We start from the raw sequence: 18,266 nt of genomic DNA, 5'->3' as shown, positions 1-18,266 counted from the left end.
TCTATACAATAGGTGATTGTCCTTTATCTATACAATAGGTGATTGTCCTCTGTCTATACAATAGGTGAATGTCCTCTGTCTATAGAATAGGTGATTGTCCTTTATCTATAGAATAGGTGATTGTTCTTTATCCATACACTAGGTGATTGTCCTCTGTCTATAGAATAGGTGATTGTCCTTTATCTATACAATAGGTGATTGTCCTTTATCTATACAATAGGTGATTGTCTTCTGTCTAAAAAGAAAAAGAAAAATTTGTCTAAATGAGATTGTCTTTTATCTGAAGGTTTAATTATCATGAATAGTATTGGAATATACAACCATATTAAATTGTGATATTTCTAAATCGCTCTGATCTCCCAAGTGTTACCTACTGACCATGTTCACCCTGCATGATAAAGTTGTTTGCATGTTTTCTGTTAGTTGTTGGTTAAGTTGAGACACGTTGATATTAATTGTCCTAGTTGAAGTTACTTGGTTAGGTAAAATAATATGATATTCATGTTTCCGTTTACCTAATTGGCCATATAAAGGGGGAATGGAAGAATTTCAGAATAAATGGATTCACAAACCTACAAAAATGAATGTGCTGGCAAGAGATTTCTGTATAACAGTGATGTAACAAAGAATATTGTGAAATCCAAATATGTTAATCAGTTTATTTTATATATTCGTAAGTTATGTAAAACAATTAATTTCATTTATGCAGTACACAGTACTTTTTTTTAATGATGGTAAGCTAAGTAAAAAATACTTACCACCATTTAAAAAGTCCATATACAATGGTCTTTAATTAACTGTGTAAATGAAGTTAATAATCTAATTTAACTTTCAGTTTTTTTTCTTTCTCATCATTCTATGTTACTTTTGCAGTTAAGCCCAACGCTGTAGAATCATTTAACGTGGACTTCACCAACGAGAGTACCTGCTTAAACTTGACCTGGGTCTTTGACTCATCCATTGCTAATTCGAGAGAAAAGCACTACAGAGTTCAGTACTCTCCTGTTGCTGACCTATCACACAATAAAACGGTATAGTATTCATTTTTTTCTCGTCAAAGTTTTAGCCCACCAACATCAGATGCTAGGCTGCTAAATCTCCCTTTGTTCGTCGTCCGTCGTCTGCCTTACGTCCTTCCTGAATTCATCCTTAAACTATTCTTGTGAGCGCTATTTCTAAGAAAGTACTGGAGAGATTTTTCTCAATTTTCACGTGAAGGGGTTCCCCATGGTCCCTAGTAACACATATCAAATTTGGGGTCTGATTAAAAGACCAAGATTGCCAACATCTCCCATCTTGAATTTTGAGAGTTAAAGATTGTTAGCGCTATTTGACAATAAATATTTGAGGAATCTTTCTCAAATTTCACATGAAGGTTCCAATATGGGACTAGGTAATAGAACCTGCAAGGAAAATGAGGAGCAAAGAAGGTAAAAGATCATTTTTTGTAGATCTGATAAAGATCCTGTCATATGGTGGGTGCAAAGATTCTTCAATGATCTCTTGTTATTACACTGTGCATAGCACACCTCCTCCAGAGAGCCAAGTCTGCTAATTATCCCATGGAACTGTGTTTGTCATCGTTCCATTGTCAGTGTTTCTTTTAAAACCTTTAAAAATAATAGCAATAACAGTAATTTGAGTTTCTTGTTCACCGCTTTATCACAACCTAGTTTGTAGGTCGACTCAAAACGGTTCACAAATTATTGTCCGTGGTTATAGGGCCTTTGCAACCAGCCAATATCTTTCTCAATTCCTAGAGGAGCATACAGCCAGTGCTGCCATTTCGGCGCGAACCTGGTCAGTTTGATCCATTCAGGTTTTCTAACAAACTGAGAGATAATCAACACAAAATCCATAGCAGACTGTGATATAGTGAGGCAATACCTTTAGCAAGATAATTAACAGGAAACAATGATTTGCTGTTTACCCAGGTGTGGAGCGACGATAATCATGTGACCGTCTGTTACCTAACACCCTACACCTTGTACAAATTCACCATTGCCGTCCACCCGGACAGAAATGCAATGAAGGGCTACTGGAGTGACCCTGTCACAAAAGAAATCCGAACAGACCAAGATGGTAGGTCATCATATACCTTGCTTCTGTAAACAATGTTTTAATACTATTTCCTGTTCCCTGTTGTGATGAAAGGATGTATACGTAGCTGCCGGTAGCCGTAGCTGACACACACACAAACAAACCCAGTACATGGTAGTATTGTATAAGCATTAAGTTTTGTTGGAGTTATGTGTGAGAGAAAAGTTTTATAGGGAAAATATTTTGTGGAAACATCAACATTTGATGAAAAAAAATTATGTGTTTATAATCTGGCAAAAACATCGTAAGAATTTCTTTTCTTGGTAACACCCCACTTCTTCACCCTATTCTTCTCCTGTTCCCCAAAAACATATGTGTACATTATTTTCACCATATGTATTGAGGGGAGGACTAAATTAAGTTGTAATCACTTGTTGTCCAATCCATTTGTATCTTTGTACAATAAAGTATGTTTAAACTTGCATCAGATAATGGCTGGTAGGCATAACGTCATTACCAGTAGGTTGGAGTAAAATATTTGTGTGATTTATATCATGAGGAATTCCATAATCTGTAAAATAAATTAAATTAAATTCCCAACAAGAAGGTGTTGGTTTTAGCGGCAAATAGAAAACTATGATGTTTTGCAGTTCATCCCATTACTCTTCCCCATTATGATGAAAAAACATAATGAACAGTTAATTAATAAACAATAATTATTTTTACCTAAGGTTACTAATACGACGACCAGAAAGTTAGGTATAGACTGATAGTTTGATAGCTTAGTAACTCTATGACACAATCTAAATTTTCAGTTCCGAATCGGTCACCTGAAATGGTTGGATACACACTGTCTTCAGATATAAATTCCCAGGAAGGACCGGACGCAACCAGAAGTTATACAGTGTTTTGGAAGGTATACAAATCTGTCACTATGAATTTTGAACAATTTTTAACCATTTCTACTGTATACACCACTCACACTTTATTTTCTTGTTAGATTTATGTTATATTCTCTTTGATAATGTAAAGAAAATTGTGAATTGTGGGCCTTTTTACAGAGTATTAACATTTTGAAAATCGTAGTTATGTAGCAGTAAATAGTAAGAAATATCATTGTCCAGAAGTGCAGTAGATATGTTCCCTGTGTTACTCTCGAGAGGTCTTTGGATCCATTACTGTTGAAAAAAAAATGAAATGTTGGAACTCTTCTTTTTGGGAGATAATAACAGGGTGATGGGACTTTTTTTTATCGCAGAAGCTTCAGAGACTTAAATATACTTCCAAATGAATTTTATTCAATATAACCTTGTTATGTATTTGGAGGGTGTATAATACAATATGCTAGTCTGGACATCTGTCCCCTCTCTGTTAATGAAACTTCAACTCTATGAATGATCTGTTCATTATTTTGTTATGAACCTCATATTTATTTTTCAAATTTCCACTCAGATCCCCAGGGTTATTGTTTTTATAAACCCTTTTGACCAGCGGGTTGCATTTGTAATGTGGTATACCCTGTGGCACCCGTTCATTCACCTGTCCATGAACTTTTGTTTGTCATTCTTTTTTCTGCAATCATATTTAAAAATTGCCATGTCTTGATGAAACCTGATGATTCAGAGATTCGGCTAAGGGTGACTATATTAAGCCTGTAACATGCTCTGATGTTGGGTTATCATTTTTTAACTCATCTGCCCCTCTTGTTTTCTTAAAAACAATGTAGACCAACTTTATATCTCTCAATGGCAGTTCATGTAAAAAACATAAATAACTCTTTCCTGATTAAGAAGAGGCCTGTTGATAGTAAACAAGTATGAATGTGATCTTTTAAGGTAGCAGGGGTAAGTCAAAATTGATGGTGGGTGGCAAGATCCTTCTAGAATCTCTTGTCTGTCCATTACGTAGCAGTGACCTGAAGTTTATTTGCTGTTTTAGTCGGTACCTAAGATTGACAGGAATGGTGTCATAACAAAGTACAGGATAGCCTTTACAGACACAGGAGATCATCACACAGGTTCCATCATCAAAAATGGAACAAGGATCTTCGTAAATATTAAATTGCAAAGAAACAAACTCTACAATGTCTCCATCGCCGCTGCCACTGTCAAAGGATACTCACATCACAACTCCAGCCTCATCATCGACACCACAGGTAAGTCACTCACACAGATACTCACCTCACCACTCCAGCCTCATCATCGACACCACAGGTAAGTCACTCACACAGATACTCACCTCACCACTCCAGCCTCATCAATGACACCACAGGTCCGGCGTCCAATAATTTTTCCTTTAAATAACTTCTTATGAAGAATGGACAGGACTAGAGTCATGATATTTGGCTGAAAGTTTTGTTGGTAGGGGCCCAACAAAGTTTGAGAATCTTCATATTTGGCTGGTGGTTTCTTTGAATGGAGACTAGCAAAGTTTGAGAATAAAAATGACCTTGACCTACTTTCAAGGTCACTGGTATCAAATATGTCAAACACTTTAAACATCTTCTAAGTAATCTAAAAGCAAAGAATTATGATATTTGACTGGTAGCTTCCTGGGATGGAGCTTGACAATGTTTGCTAATGAAAATAACCTGGACCTACCTTCAAGATCACAGGGGTCTAATATGTCAAACACTTTAACAACTTCTGAAGAACTGAAAGGTAGTGAATCTTCATATTTGGTTGGTAGCTTCTTGGGACAGAGCCCAACAAATTTAGAGAACGAAAATGACCTTGACCTTCTTTCAAGGTCACAGGGGTCAAATGTGTCAAACACTTGAAACGACTTCTGATGAAGAACTGAAAGGTATAAAATCTTCATATTTGGCTAGTAGCTTCTTGGGATGGAGAACAGCAAATTTTGGGAATGAAAATGACATTGACCTTCTTTCAAGGTCACAGGGGTCAAATATGTCAAACACTTCCAATGACTTCTTCTTAAGAACAAAAAAGAATAGAATCATATAATGATATTTGGATCGAGCCGACAAAATTGGCGATTGAAATATTTTCAGTACAGTAAAATATGTAATGAGAATATTTTGCTATGACTGCTCAGATATCAAGGTGAGGAATATAGGCCTTCTGTGCCTCTTGTTCTATTCAACACTTAGACATTTTCTTTGTCATTCATGAAATATATCAATTAGAAAATTGCTTTCTGCAAGAGGTGAATATTAGCGCAAGAAAGATATAAGGTCGTGGAATTTTCAGTCAATAATTCTACATGTACATTGGTCTAGAAGAAGCGACATTTCATAAGTATGACAACACATTTTAGAATGGCATATTCTCTATTTATCTTCTTATTCACATCTCTTTACTTAACCAATATGACAATGTCAGCTTTCTTTATTTCAGGTATGACACCAGCTGATGTTATGGTGGAGCGTAATGCCTCGCTGTATAATGTATCATGGACTGTCCCTGGTCCTGTCGACCTACTCACCAGTTACAGAGTAGTCTACTGCGCAATGATCGGTTCACAGCAAGAATGTGCGGTAAGTTTAAATTGAGACATGAAGGCATTGGTGGTAAAATCTTTGATAGATGTGTATATCAACTCATTCACCCCTGAAGACGCCTTTGAACTCTTCCAATTCAAAGGTTGGAATAGTTTAAAAAGACATTTCAGGGGTGAATGAGTTAAAAGTCACTTCATAGGCATTTTTGATATACAACATACTAGAAAAGTAACCTTGGAGATTCTGATCGGCCAGAAATTACTTCGCTTTCATTATGACATCATTACATATACATGATCCTGTGATGTTTCCTAAATGAGAGTCATCGATTGAAGAATGATCAAGGTTTTTCATCCTAAGTTGTTTGGTCGGTGTTGTATGAAGATATATCTATCAAATATTGAACTATAAAAATATCTCAATCCAGACTTAAGAATTAAGTTGTCCTTGTTCAGATGTATAATAATGCATGTGGTACCGTAATTTTTTGTGTATTGCCGGTGGGCTGTTTTTCTTTTTCATTGCAAAATGCCCTCTGCGGGCTATCTGATGAAGCAGGCTATGTGACAAAATATTTCCAAGAAAAAAAGTACAGGTTAGGTGATTTTCTCTTAACTAGCACTGACTGTATTATTTTGTCTGTGCGAAGTAAATGATGGAGTATTAGGAGTTGACGTAGTTGTTTACTTCAGAATAATGAATGGGGCTATTGGTATACAAAGTATATATGATGTAATAGATAAATAAATGAAATAAACCTCACAAGTATATCTATTTTGAAAGATTTGATAACCAACATGTTGTTACATATCCAGATAAGTACGGGTGAGAGCTACATGTACCTGATGTTGGAAGTGAACATTGTATTCATTGCGTGTATTCGTTTTTATCTCGCGGCGACGGAAGTAGCAGAAATGAGACTAAGGTGTTGCTTTTAGAAAGCAGTCTTTATTGTGTTATCCTTAAAAAATCAGTGTAAACATTTTCCGCTACATAACATATGTTTAATATATTACGACTGATTTATTCTGTTTACAGGGAGAGCTACAGAAGTTGAATGTTCCCGATTCCCGGACACGTCACCAAACTTTGCCACTGACATCAAACAAGACGTACCTGTTTGGTGTGTCTATCGTTGGGGCTGGAGTAGCCAGTGCTGCCAAGTTTGAGAGCTGTATTTATGTTTCCACAGAAAGTAAGGCAACCTCTATATACTTACTAAAGTTAATACAAAAGGCTACCCCATTATATATGCGAGAGTTGTTACAAAAGTTTTAAATGCAATCCTGTGTTTATACAATTCAGTATTTCTTACAGGGCGCCATATGTTGGCCATGAGGTTAAGGCGTCTGACTGTTTCGATCACTAGCCTTTCACAGGTTTGAGACTTATGTGGGGCAGTCACAAGGTGTTAACTGCAGGTCGGTGGTTTTTCTCTGGGTACTCCAGCTTTCTTCAACCACCAAACCCGGCATGGCCTTAGATAACCATAGCAGATGATAGGACGTATAAAACAAAACAAACCAAACCAATCGGTATGTCTCATAATAAATGGAACATTTAGCCAGCCTGCTATGGATGATATGTATGTATTGATGTCTATTTGTTGATTACAGTGAATACATTTATTTGACCTAGGGCCCAGTCAGCCTCAGTTTTCGGTGGACGACAGTATTGGCGAAAACAGTTTACGAGTAGAGTGGGACCCTATACCCTGCAATAACAAACAGCCGTATGTGACGAGTTTTACCATCACATGGTGTCAGACAAACAACAAACTGGAGGAGCAATGTGTTGGTAAGTAAGCACAAACACCATTCTGTAGTGTATGTATGACCAGTTTAAGTACACAAACACCATTCTGTAGTGTATGTGGGACCAGTGTAAGTACACAAACACCATTCTGTAGTGGATATGTGACCAGTGTAAGTACACAAACACCATTCTGCAGTGTATGTGTGACCAGTGTTAGTACACAAACACCATTCTCTAGTGTATGTGTGACCAGTGTAAGTACACAAACACCCTTATGTAGTGTATGTGTGACCAGTGTAAGTACACCAACACCATTATGTAGTGTATGTGTGACCAGTGTTAGTAAGCACAAACACCATTCTGTAGTGTATGTAGGACCAGTGTAGGTACACAAACACCATTCTGTAGAGTATTTAGGACCAGTGTTCGATGTTTAGACATGTATATATATTTATTTGCAGGTCAAAACCATTCCGTAGTTATCCCATCCACATCTGAGACCAGTGTAAGTACACAAACACCATTCTGTAGTGTATGCTTGACCAGTGTAAGTACACAAACACCATTCTGTAGTGGATATGTGACCAGTGTAAGTACACAAACACCATTCTGCAGTGTATGTGTGACCAGTGTTAGTACACAAACACCATTCTGTAGTGTATGTGTGACCACTGTCACTACACAAACACCATTCTGTAGTGTATTTGTGACCAGTGTTAGTACACAAACACCATTCTGTAGTGTATGTGTGACCAGTGTTAGTACACAAACCCCATTCTGTAGTGTATGTGTGACCAGTGTAAGTATACAAACACCATTCTGTAGTTTATGTGTGACCAGTGTAAGTACACAAACACCATTCTGCAGTGTATGTGTGACCAGTGTTAGTACACAAACACCATTCTCTAGTGTATGTGTGACCAGTGTAAGTACACAAACACAATTCTGTAGTGTATATGTGACCAGTGTAAGTACACAAACACCATTCTGTAGTGTATTTGTGACCAGTGTTAGTACACAAACACCATTCTGTAGTGTATGTGTGACCACTGTCACTACACAAACACCATTCTGTAGTGTATTTGTGACCAGTGTTAGTACACAAACACCATTCTGTAGTGTATGTGTGACCACTGTCACTACACAAACACCATTCTGTAGTGTATTTGTGACCAGTGTTAGTACACAAACACCATTCTGTAGTGTATGTGTGACCACTGTCACTACACAAACACCATTCTGTAGTGTATTTGTGACCAGTGTTAGTACACAAACACCATTCTGTAGTGTATGTGTGTGACCCGTGTAAGTACACAAACACCATTCTGTAGTGTATTTGTGACCAGTGTAAGTACACATACACCATTCTGTAGTGTATGTGTGACCAGTGTAGGTACCCAAACACCATTCTGTAGTGTATGTAGGACCAGTGTCAGTACATAAACACCATTCTGTAGTGTATGTGTGACCAGGGTAAGTACACAAACACCATTATGTAGTGTATGTGGGACCAGTGTAAGTACACAAACACCATTCTGTAGTGGATATGTGACCAGTGTAAGTACACAAACACCATTCTGCAGTGTATGTGTGACCAGTGTTAGTACACAAACACCATTCTCTAGTGTATGTGTGACCAGTGTAAGTACACAAACACCATTGTGTAGTGTATGTGTGACCAGTGTAGGTACACAAACACCATTCTGTAGAGTATTTAGGACCAGTGTTCCATGTTTAGACATGTATATATATTTATTTGCAGGTCAAAACCATTCCGTAGTTATCCCATCCACATCTGAGAGGGTTTTTATCATCCAAAACTTGGAGAAGGGTGTCCGGTACGGTGTGATCATGTTGAGCTCTTCTTCATCACAGACTAGCCCCCCCACCGAGATGAAATACGGCACACCAACCAATAATGGTAGGTTAAAGATTATGAACTATGGATCTTTCTTAACACTTGACCAAGTTGCAAGGCCTCAGGGTCTCAGTGGTCAAATGAGTAAGGCCTTGAGTTAGGTTATATTTTTCTGCAGGTTTCTTGGCGGAAAGACAAGTCCATTGGTTTGATTCAATAAATACCAGGTAGATAAACATTTACGGTCTATCAGCTCTTTTTCTGACAATCTGAATGTTTTTGTTACCTGTATGTTCTGTAAACCGGTAGGAGTGAATATATTTGAAAGGTAATGATTTTCATAGTTAAGTTTACCACCTTAGAAGAGAATCCATTCTAGTAAGTACATAAACCATGTAACAATTATACTATAGGTACGGTTTTTCATGTACAGTTTGCCACTTGTACAGTTTACCACATGAACAGTTGACCATATGTATATTTTACATTATATACTGTTTACCATATGCACAGTTAATCATATGTACAGTTTACCCCATGTACAGATTGCCCCATGTACAGTTTACCACTCCATATGTACAGTTTACCACTCCACATGTACAGTGTACCACTCCACATGTACAGTTTACCACTCCACATGTAGTTTACCACTTCACATGTTCAGTTAACCACTTCACATGTACAATTTACCACTCCATATGTACAGTTTACCACTTCACATGTAGTTACCACTCCATATGTACAGTTTACCACTCCACATGTAGTTTACCACATGTAGTTTACCACTCCATATGTACAGTTTACCACTCCATATGTACAGTTTACCACTTCACATGAAGTTACCACTCCATATGTACAGTTTACCCCTCCACATGTAGTTTACCACATGTACAGTTTACCACTCCATATGTACCGTTTACCACTCCATATGTACAGTTTACCAGTTCACATGTAGTTACCACTCCATATGTACAGTTCACCACTCAACATGTAGTTTACCACATGTACAGTTTACCACTCCATATGTACCGTTTACCACTCCATATGTACAGTTTACCAATCCACATGTAGTTTACCACATGTACAGTTTACCACTCCACATGTAGTCTGCCACATGTACAGTTTACCACTCCACATGTACTCTGCCACATTTACAGTTTACAACTCCACCATACAGTTTACCACTCGATATGTAGTTTACCACTTTACATGTACAGTTTACCACTCGACATGTACAGTTTACCACTCTATGTGTACAGGTTACTACTCCACATGTACAGTTTACCACTCTATGTGTACAGTTTACTACTCCACATGTACAGTTTACCACTCCACATGTAGTCTGCCACATGTACAGTTTACCACTCCACCATACAGTTTACCACTCGATATGTAGTTTACCACTTTACATGTACAGTTTACCACTCGACATGTACAGTTTACCACTCTATGTGTACAGTTTACTACTCCACATGTACAGTTTACTACTCCACATGTAGTTTACCACTCTATGTGTACAGTTTACTACTCCACATGTACAGTTTACCACTCTATGTGTACAGTTTACCACTCCACATGTACAGTAACCACTCCACATGTACAGTAACCACTCCACATGTACAGTAACCACTCCACATGTAGTTAACATGTGTACAGTTTACCACTCCATATGTACAGTTTACCAAATATATTGTTTTCAACTTTCACAGTATAACTATGGCATAGATGAGGGGAAAGACTATAGCTATATTATGAAACATTATAAACATGTTTTGGTATTAACAGCAACACTATAGGGTTTGTATGTTATTTTTCAGCACAACAGATGTAGCTGCCCTTGCGGACATGACTAAATATTCTATTTATGCAAATTTGCTTTTTTCTCAGTTTCTTTTGCTGTAAATTATAATCTTAATAAAAGCTCTAGAACAATAAAAGTAGTTGTGAGGTATGATGCGTTAGATTGATTCAAAATTAGAAATTGCCACTTTGTCCTTTAATTGGCTCCAACAGTTTTGTCTGATTCTTTTCCCCAGCAGATCAATTTTTTACCTCATATGGTAAAATGGATCTTTACCTAGTTAAATGCTATATACACAAGGACCGGTTGTAAAATTGTAACGTCTGCAATATATATATCGTATATACATTGGTAATTATGTATATAGTGCTGTATGTTGAAAACAAATAATTGAATTAGAATTTGATTGCTGACCTTCATTAAGTCAACTGCTTGCATGTAGATTGGGCGCATACAGTTTCCATGCTAATTATACCTGCTTTGTTGACCCTGAATAAAAGTCATTAGGTCATAGGTCAAGCACGAACAACATCCATGCTATAGATATTTGTCCACTGACCTTGAGTGGCGAGCCCTTATTTCAGTACACTAACTATGTTTTATATATTTGTCCACTGACCTTGAGTGGCGAGCCCTTAATTCAGTACACATCTATGTTTTATATATTTGTCCACTGACCTTGAGTGGCGAGCCCTTATTTCAGTACACTATCTATGTTTTATATATTTGTCCACTGACCTTGAGTGGCGAGCCCTTATTTCAGTACACTATCTATGTTTTGGATATATTTAGATGTCACATTTGAAGCGTGTTGGATTTTACTGACAGGGTCAGACAGAGTTAAGTAACGCTGGTATCAATAGCTTTAAAAATCATATTTAAATTACTCTAACCTGCAATCTAACTGACAGAGCTTTCATGTGTGGTATCTAGCATGTCCTTAGGGCAGAAGATTTGAAAGGCTATTTCACCAGGTCCTGGGCCATAAGGTTTTTAACACTGGCATTATTCATAGGGACAGGTCTTAAGCTCGGGAAATTTCTGACCTCGCTGCTAAAAATGTTACAGCTTTCAGCATCCCTAGCATGGCCTTGGCATATAAATTTGAGTTTGGTCAATATTGGAACATTATTCATTGATATAAAGCGCTAAAGCATTAAGATTTTTTTTTTTATGAATTTTGAATGAAGATTTGATAACTTACTGATAAATTTTGATTTTTAGATATCTTTACATTGTGATGTTAATTTTTTTTTTTCATTCTTATTTCCTTTGACCCTATCATTTTCTGCTATGTAGTATATACCTAATACCCGAGTGATTTAGGTTTAGAAATATGGTGCCCAGAAGAAATGTTATAATCAATAAGTGGTTTAAATCAATTGCTGTTGAAGTCAATAAGAGGTCAAGAGCACTGTTGCTCTCGATGATTTCTCTGCAAAATGTTGTGATAAGTTTATTTGTTTTAAAGATCCCCGTACCACTGCTAAACCTGTAACTGCGCATGGACGCTTTGTTACCTATACAGCAAAAGCTTTTATATCGTTTCTGAAAAAACCCGAAAAAACCCAACAACATTCCTTTCCAAACTGTTATGAAAAATTAATGAAGATGAACAACTAATTTATACACAAAAATGTCTAATAGGAGTGAGAGTAAAAATATAACCATTTTGAAAAACTATTTCAAACTTAAAATCAAGTTTTGCTAGACCGATTGAACTGAAACTTTGTAGGAATGATCGACCTCATCTTCGCTAGCCAAGTGTTCCCTTCGTATACACTCCACTTACCCTTGGCGGATATAGCCGTGTTTACCGAGCCTTCAAATTTTGCGGTGCCAATCGCTCGCATCCAATAAAATCGCGTCTTACATAAAGCACTTTTGACGAAGGAAAACAGTAATGGCGATGCCCTTTACGGAAGTACCCAAAAAATAGGCGCACGATATTTGGGTAAACTTCTGGAGTTTTAAATCAGTTGGTGGAAATCCTTGACTACGTGCCACATGTAATTGATGACCTGGGAAAAAAATATATGTGTCTTGCGTTCTAGTTACCAAATTTGGTCTGCAGTTACCTATATGTCAGTTTCATGTCGCAAAGAAACAGGTGAGCAATACAGGCCCTCTGAGCCTCTTGTTAAAAAGAAAAGTATACCTTGCAGGACTTTATAAACATAATGGAGAAATTAACCAAAAATATCAACAATAGTGTTTGTGGGTTAGGAAAAAAAGCATGTTTACACCGGATCTGAACCCTGGACTCCAATTGTTAACTGTCACTCTTAACGACTGAGCTAGTCGTATTCTTAACGACTGAGCTAGTCGTATTCTTAACGACTGAGCTAGTCGTATTCTTAACGACTGAGCTAGTTGTATTTTTTTTATTTCCTCAGTTATTGGTCAACGGAAGTGTTACGCACAAACTGTGCTACAGTTTTATCTTAAACAAAATTAAGGGGAGGTCACTGTGTATACAAAAAAAACGTGGTGCAGTGGGACAGGGATCGTTTAATTAAGACTAGTTTGTAGGGTTGGTATGACTGTAAGATACATTTGTATTATTCAGTATTATGATATACTTCTATTGCCTTGTTGTATCAGGATCCCACTATTCTGTGGGGATCTGTTTTTCAACAACCTTTCATGTGTTTGTTACCAATAAGGATATGCCACCGACTAGTTATCTGATGTTTTGTCCCCAGATTTCTCCACAGCAGCGATCGCAGGCATTGTCATAGGTGCCGTATTAGGAGGTGTCTGTGTCATTGCTGGAATATTATGTTTTTGCAGGTAAGGTAAAATTTTGATGTGAAATTCTATAATAACAACGTATAGCTGCTAATTGTGTATCACGAAAATATAAGGTACTACCCTAGGTACAATCTCAGTAGTACCATAGCTAGGTACAATGTCAGTTATACTGTAGCTAGGTACAATGTCAGTAGTACCATAGCTAGGTACAGCGTTAGTATTTCCATAGCTAGGTACAATGTCAGTAGAACCATAGCTAGGTACAATGTCAGTAGTACCATAACTAGGTACAATGTCAGTAGTACCATAGCTAGGTACTATCTCAGTAGTACCATAGCTAGGTACAATGTCAGTAGTACCGTAGCTAGGTACAATGTTAGTATTACCATAGCTAGGTACACTGTCAGTAGTACCATAACTAGGTACAATGTCAGTAGTACCATAGCTAGATACAATGTTAGTAGTACCATAGCTAGGTACAATGTTAGCATTACCATAGCTAGGTACAATGTCAGTAGTATCATAGTTAGATACAATGTTAGTAGTACCATAGCTAGGTACAATGTTCGTAGTACCATAGCTAGGTACAATGTCAGTAGTACCGTAGCTAGGTACAATGTTAGTATTACCATAGCTAGGTACACTGTCAGTAGTACCATAACTAGGTACAATGTCAGTAGTACCATAGCTAGGTTCAATGTTAGTATTACCATAGCTAGGTACAATCTCAGTAGTACCTTAGCTAGGTACAATGTCAGTAGTACCATAGCTAGATACAATGTTAGTATTACCATAGCTAGGTACAATGTTAGTATTACCATAGCTAGGTACAATGTCAGTTATACTGTAGCTAGGTACAATGTCAGAAGTACCATAGCTAGTTACAGCGTTAGTATTTCCATAGCTAGGTACAATGTCAGTAGAACCATAGTTAGGTACAATGTCAGTAGTACCATAGCTAGGTACAATGTCAGTAGTACCATAGCTAGGTACAATGTCAGGAGTACTATAGCTAGGTACAATCTCAGGAGTACCATAGCTAGGTACAATGTCAGTAGTACCATAGCTAGGTACAATGTCAGTAGTACCATAGCTAGGTACAATCTCAGTAGTACTATAGCTAGGTACAATCTCAGTAGTACTGTAGCTATGTATGATCATGTTGCTATGGTTACTTTATAGGATATCACGACACAAAGGTAGTTTCATAAAGTAAAAGGTAGGATCACGTTGCTTTTTGTAACTAAGATTGTATTGATATGGTAACCAGTTATGATTACATTGCTATGGTAACTAGGTATAATCACATTGCTATGGTAACTAGGTATGATCACATTGCTATGGTAAGTAGGTATTGTCACATTGCTATGGTAACTAGATATGATTACATTGTTATGGTAACTAGAAATGATCACATTGCTATGGTAAGTAGATATGATCACGTTGCTATGGTAACTAGATATGATCACATTGCTATGGTAACTAGATATGATCATGTTGTTATGGTAACTAGATATGATCACGTTGCTATGGTAACTACATATGATCACATTGCTATGGTAACTGGGTATGTTCACATGGCTATGGTAAGTAGATATGATCATGTTGCTATGGTAAGTAGGTATTGTCACATTGCTATGGTAACTAGATATGATCACATTGCTATGGTAACTAGGTATGCTCACATTACTATGGTAACCAGAAATGATCACATTGCTATGGTAAGTAGATATGATCACGTTGCTATGGTAACTAGATATGATCACATTGCTATGGTTACTAGATATGATCACATTGATATGGTAATGAGGTATGCTCACATTACTATGGTAACTTTGGATATGATCACATTATAATGGTAACTAGATATGATCACGTTGCTATGGTAACTAGATATGATCACATTGCTATGGTAACTAGATATGATCACATTGCTATGGTAACTAGATATGATCACATTGCTATGGTAACTAGATATGATCACATTGCTATGGTAACTAGATATGATCACATTGCTATGGTAACTAGATATGATCACATTGCTATGGTAACTAGATATGATCACATTGCTATGGTAACTAGATATGATCACATTGCTATGGTAACTAGATATGATCACATTGCTATGGTAACTAGATATGCTCAAATTGCTATGGTAACTAGATATGATCACATTGCTATGGTAACTAGATATGATCATGTTGTTATGGTAACTAGATATGATCACATTGCTATGGTAACTAGGTATGCTCACATTGCTATGGTTACTAGATATCATCACATTGCTATGGTAACTAGATATGATCATGTTGCTATGGTAACTAGATATTATCACATTGCTATGTTACTAGGTAATATCACATTGCTATGGTTACTAGGTATGCTCACAGTGCTATGGTTACTAGGTATGCTCACGTTACTATGGTAACTAGATATTATCACAATGCTATGGTAACTAGTTATGATCACATTGCTGTGGTAACTAGGTATGATCACATTGATATGGTAACTAGGTATTCTCACATTGCTATGGTAGCTAGGTATGCTCACATTTCTATGTTACTAGATATCATCACATTGCTATGGTAACTAGATATGATCACATTGCTATGTTACTAGATATCATCACATTGCTGTGGTAACTAGATATGATCACATTGCTATGGTAACTAGGTATGCTCACATAACTGTGGTAACTAGATATGATCACATTGCTGTGGTAACTAGGTATGATCACATTGATATGGTAACTAGATATAATCGCATTGCTATGGTAACTAGATATGTTCACATGGCTATGGTAAGTAGATATGATCATGTTGCTTTGGTAACTAGGTATGATCACATTGTTATGGTTACTAGATATGATCACATTGTTATGGTAATGAGGTATGCTAACATTGCTATGGTAACTAGATATGATCACATTGCAATGGTAACTAGATATGATCACATGATCACATCGCTATGGTAACTAAGGTATGATCTCATTGCTATGGTAACTAGATTTTATCTCACTGATGTTATAACTGAGGTTTTATTACAGTTTCTGGAATGTCATTCATAGACTGTCTATGACAATAATACCAGAACCTATTTACTTATTAAAATATATAGGTCAAGTAATTTACAATCGGTTTGTTGTTATTAACAGTTTTTTTGGTTTTCTTTTAAAGGACGACGAAGTATAAGATATCAAAAATGAGTAAACCATACTCAATTGATATTCCTCAGCTGGAAAAGGTAAAGTTTATTCCTGATTGTAGCCCTTTATTAAAATCGTTGAATGTTAAATGAAGTTACTGAAAACAATTTATAGTTATCATAACTTAGTATATAGTCATAACTTTGTACACCAGCTGGATTCAGATGTGTGAATAGGTTTAACATAAAAAAAATGTGTCTTGAATGGTTTATAAGATTGTGTAAAGAGTGATGAGCAACATGTTGACATTGAGTGATTGATACAATGTTGACACTAAATTAAAAGTGATTGATACAATATTGACATTGAGTAAGGAGGAATGGACACATTATGTTGACATTGAGTTAGGATTGATGGACCCCAATGTTGATATTGAGTTAGGAGAGATGTACACATAATGTTGACATTGAAGTAGGAGGGATAGTCACCAATGTTGACATTGAGTTAGGAGGGATAGTCACCAATGTTGACACTGAGTTAGGAGGGATAGTCACCAATGTTGACACTGAGTTAGGAGGGATGGCCACCAATGTTGACATTGAGTTAGGAGGGATGGACACCAATGTTGACATTGAGTTAGGAGGGATGGCCACCAATGTTGACATTGAGTTAGGAGGGATGGCCACCAATGTTGACATTGAGTTAGGAGGGATAGTCACCAATGTTGATATTGAGTTAGGAGGGATGGACACCAATGTTGACACTGAGTTAGGAGGGATAGTCACCAATGTTGACACTGAGTTGGGAGGGATGGTCACCAATGTTGACACTGAGATCCATGGTATGATTATTTTACAGTACACTTCAATGAACGGTGATGAGCCTAGTGTGGTTGCAGTAAGTTTTTTACATGCGAGAGTCATATCTCTTTACCATTTAAACTGATGTGATATGTGGTGTTTATTGACACCTAAAGCTTCTCTAATTCTTCTACTTTCACAAAACTCCACACATGTAGTCACCACACTCAAAAGTTGTGCACCTACTATTAACATTTTAATCTAGCCAATTTTTATAGGAGTTACAATACCCCCTTCCTGATACCCATATATATTGTTTTTCTGAAGTACTCAAATTTACAATTTGTACTGAATTTTGTATACATCATTAGTACCTTACTTATTTGTGTGCTTGTAATTTATTTTAGATTTCCACATTTCTATATGAGTTATGTCCCTTGTAGTTTTATGCTTGTTATATATTTTTGATTTTTATCATAACTGTGAAACCATTTGCGTCCCTTTGTGATTCCATTTATAGCTGTTAACACATATCTATTGACACTTTAACCTGGCACTTATAGCTGTAGACATATATAGCTATTGACACTTACATCTGTAGACATATATAGCTATTGACACTTACATCTGTAGACATATATAGCTACTGA

At 36.7% G+C, this 18,266-nt stretch overlaps 1 protein-coding gene across 6 annotated transcripts in view; it reads left to right on the top strand.

The window, feature by feature from the left end:
• LOC110463908 overlaps window positions 1–18,266 on the top strand; it is a 55,437-nt gene that overhangs the window by 26,369 nt on the left and 10,802 nt on the right. For 4 of the 6 annotated variants that reach the window (XM_021518846.1, XM_021518845.1, XM_021518848.1 and 1 more), the window contains 11 exons: window positions 874–1,031; window positions 1,935–2,082; window positions 2,856–2,956; window positions 3,979–4,195; window positions 5,400–5,539; window positions 6,542–6,698; window positions 7,142–7,300; window positions 9,021–9,179; window positions 13,623–13,710; window positions 16,848–16,914; window positions 17,675–17,713. In XM_021518846.1, coding sequence (XP_021374521.1) covers window positions 874–1,031; window positions 1,935–2,082; window positions 2,856–2,956; window positions 3,979–4,195; window positions 5,400–5,539; window positions 6,542–6,698; window positions 7,142–7,300; window positions 9,021–9,179; window positions 13,623–13,710; window positions 16,848–16,914; window positions 17,675–17,713 — 1,433 coding nt within the window. The remainder of the gene's footprint in view (window positions 1–873; window positions 1,032–1,934; window positions 2,083–2,855; window positions 2,957–3,978; window positions 4,196–5,399; window positions 5,540–6,541; window positions 6,699–7,141; window positions 7,301–9,020; window positions 9,180–13,622; window positions 13,711–16,847; window positions 16,915–17,674; window positions 17,714–18,266) is intronic. The other 2 variants (XM_021518849.1, XM_021518847.1) reach the window with 1 other exon arrangement.

Source organism: Mizuhopecten yessoensis, unplaced genomic scaffold (genome assembly GCF_002113885.1).
Source record: "Mizuhopecten yessoensis strain PY_sf001 unplaced genomic scaffold, ASM211388v2 scaffold10943, whole genome shotgun sequence".
NCBI classification, from domain to species: Eukaryota; Metazoa; Mollusca; class Bivalvia; order Pectinida; family Pectinidae; genus Mizuhopecten; species Mizuhopecten yessoensis.
This window is presented reverse-complemented; position numbering and strand designations above follow the sequence as displayed.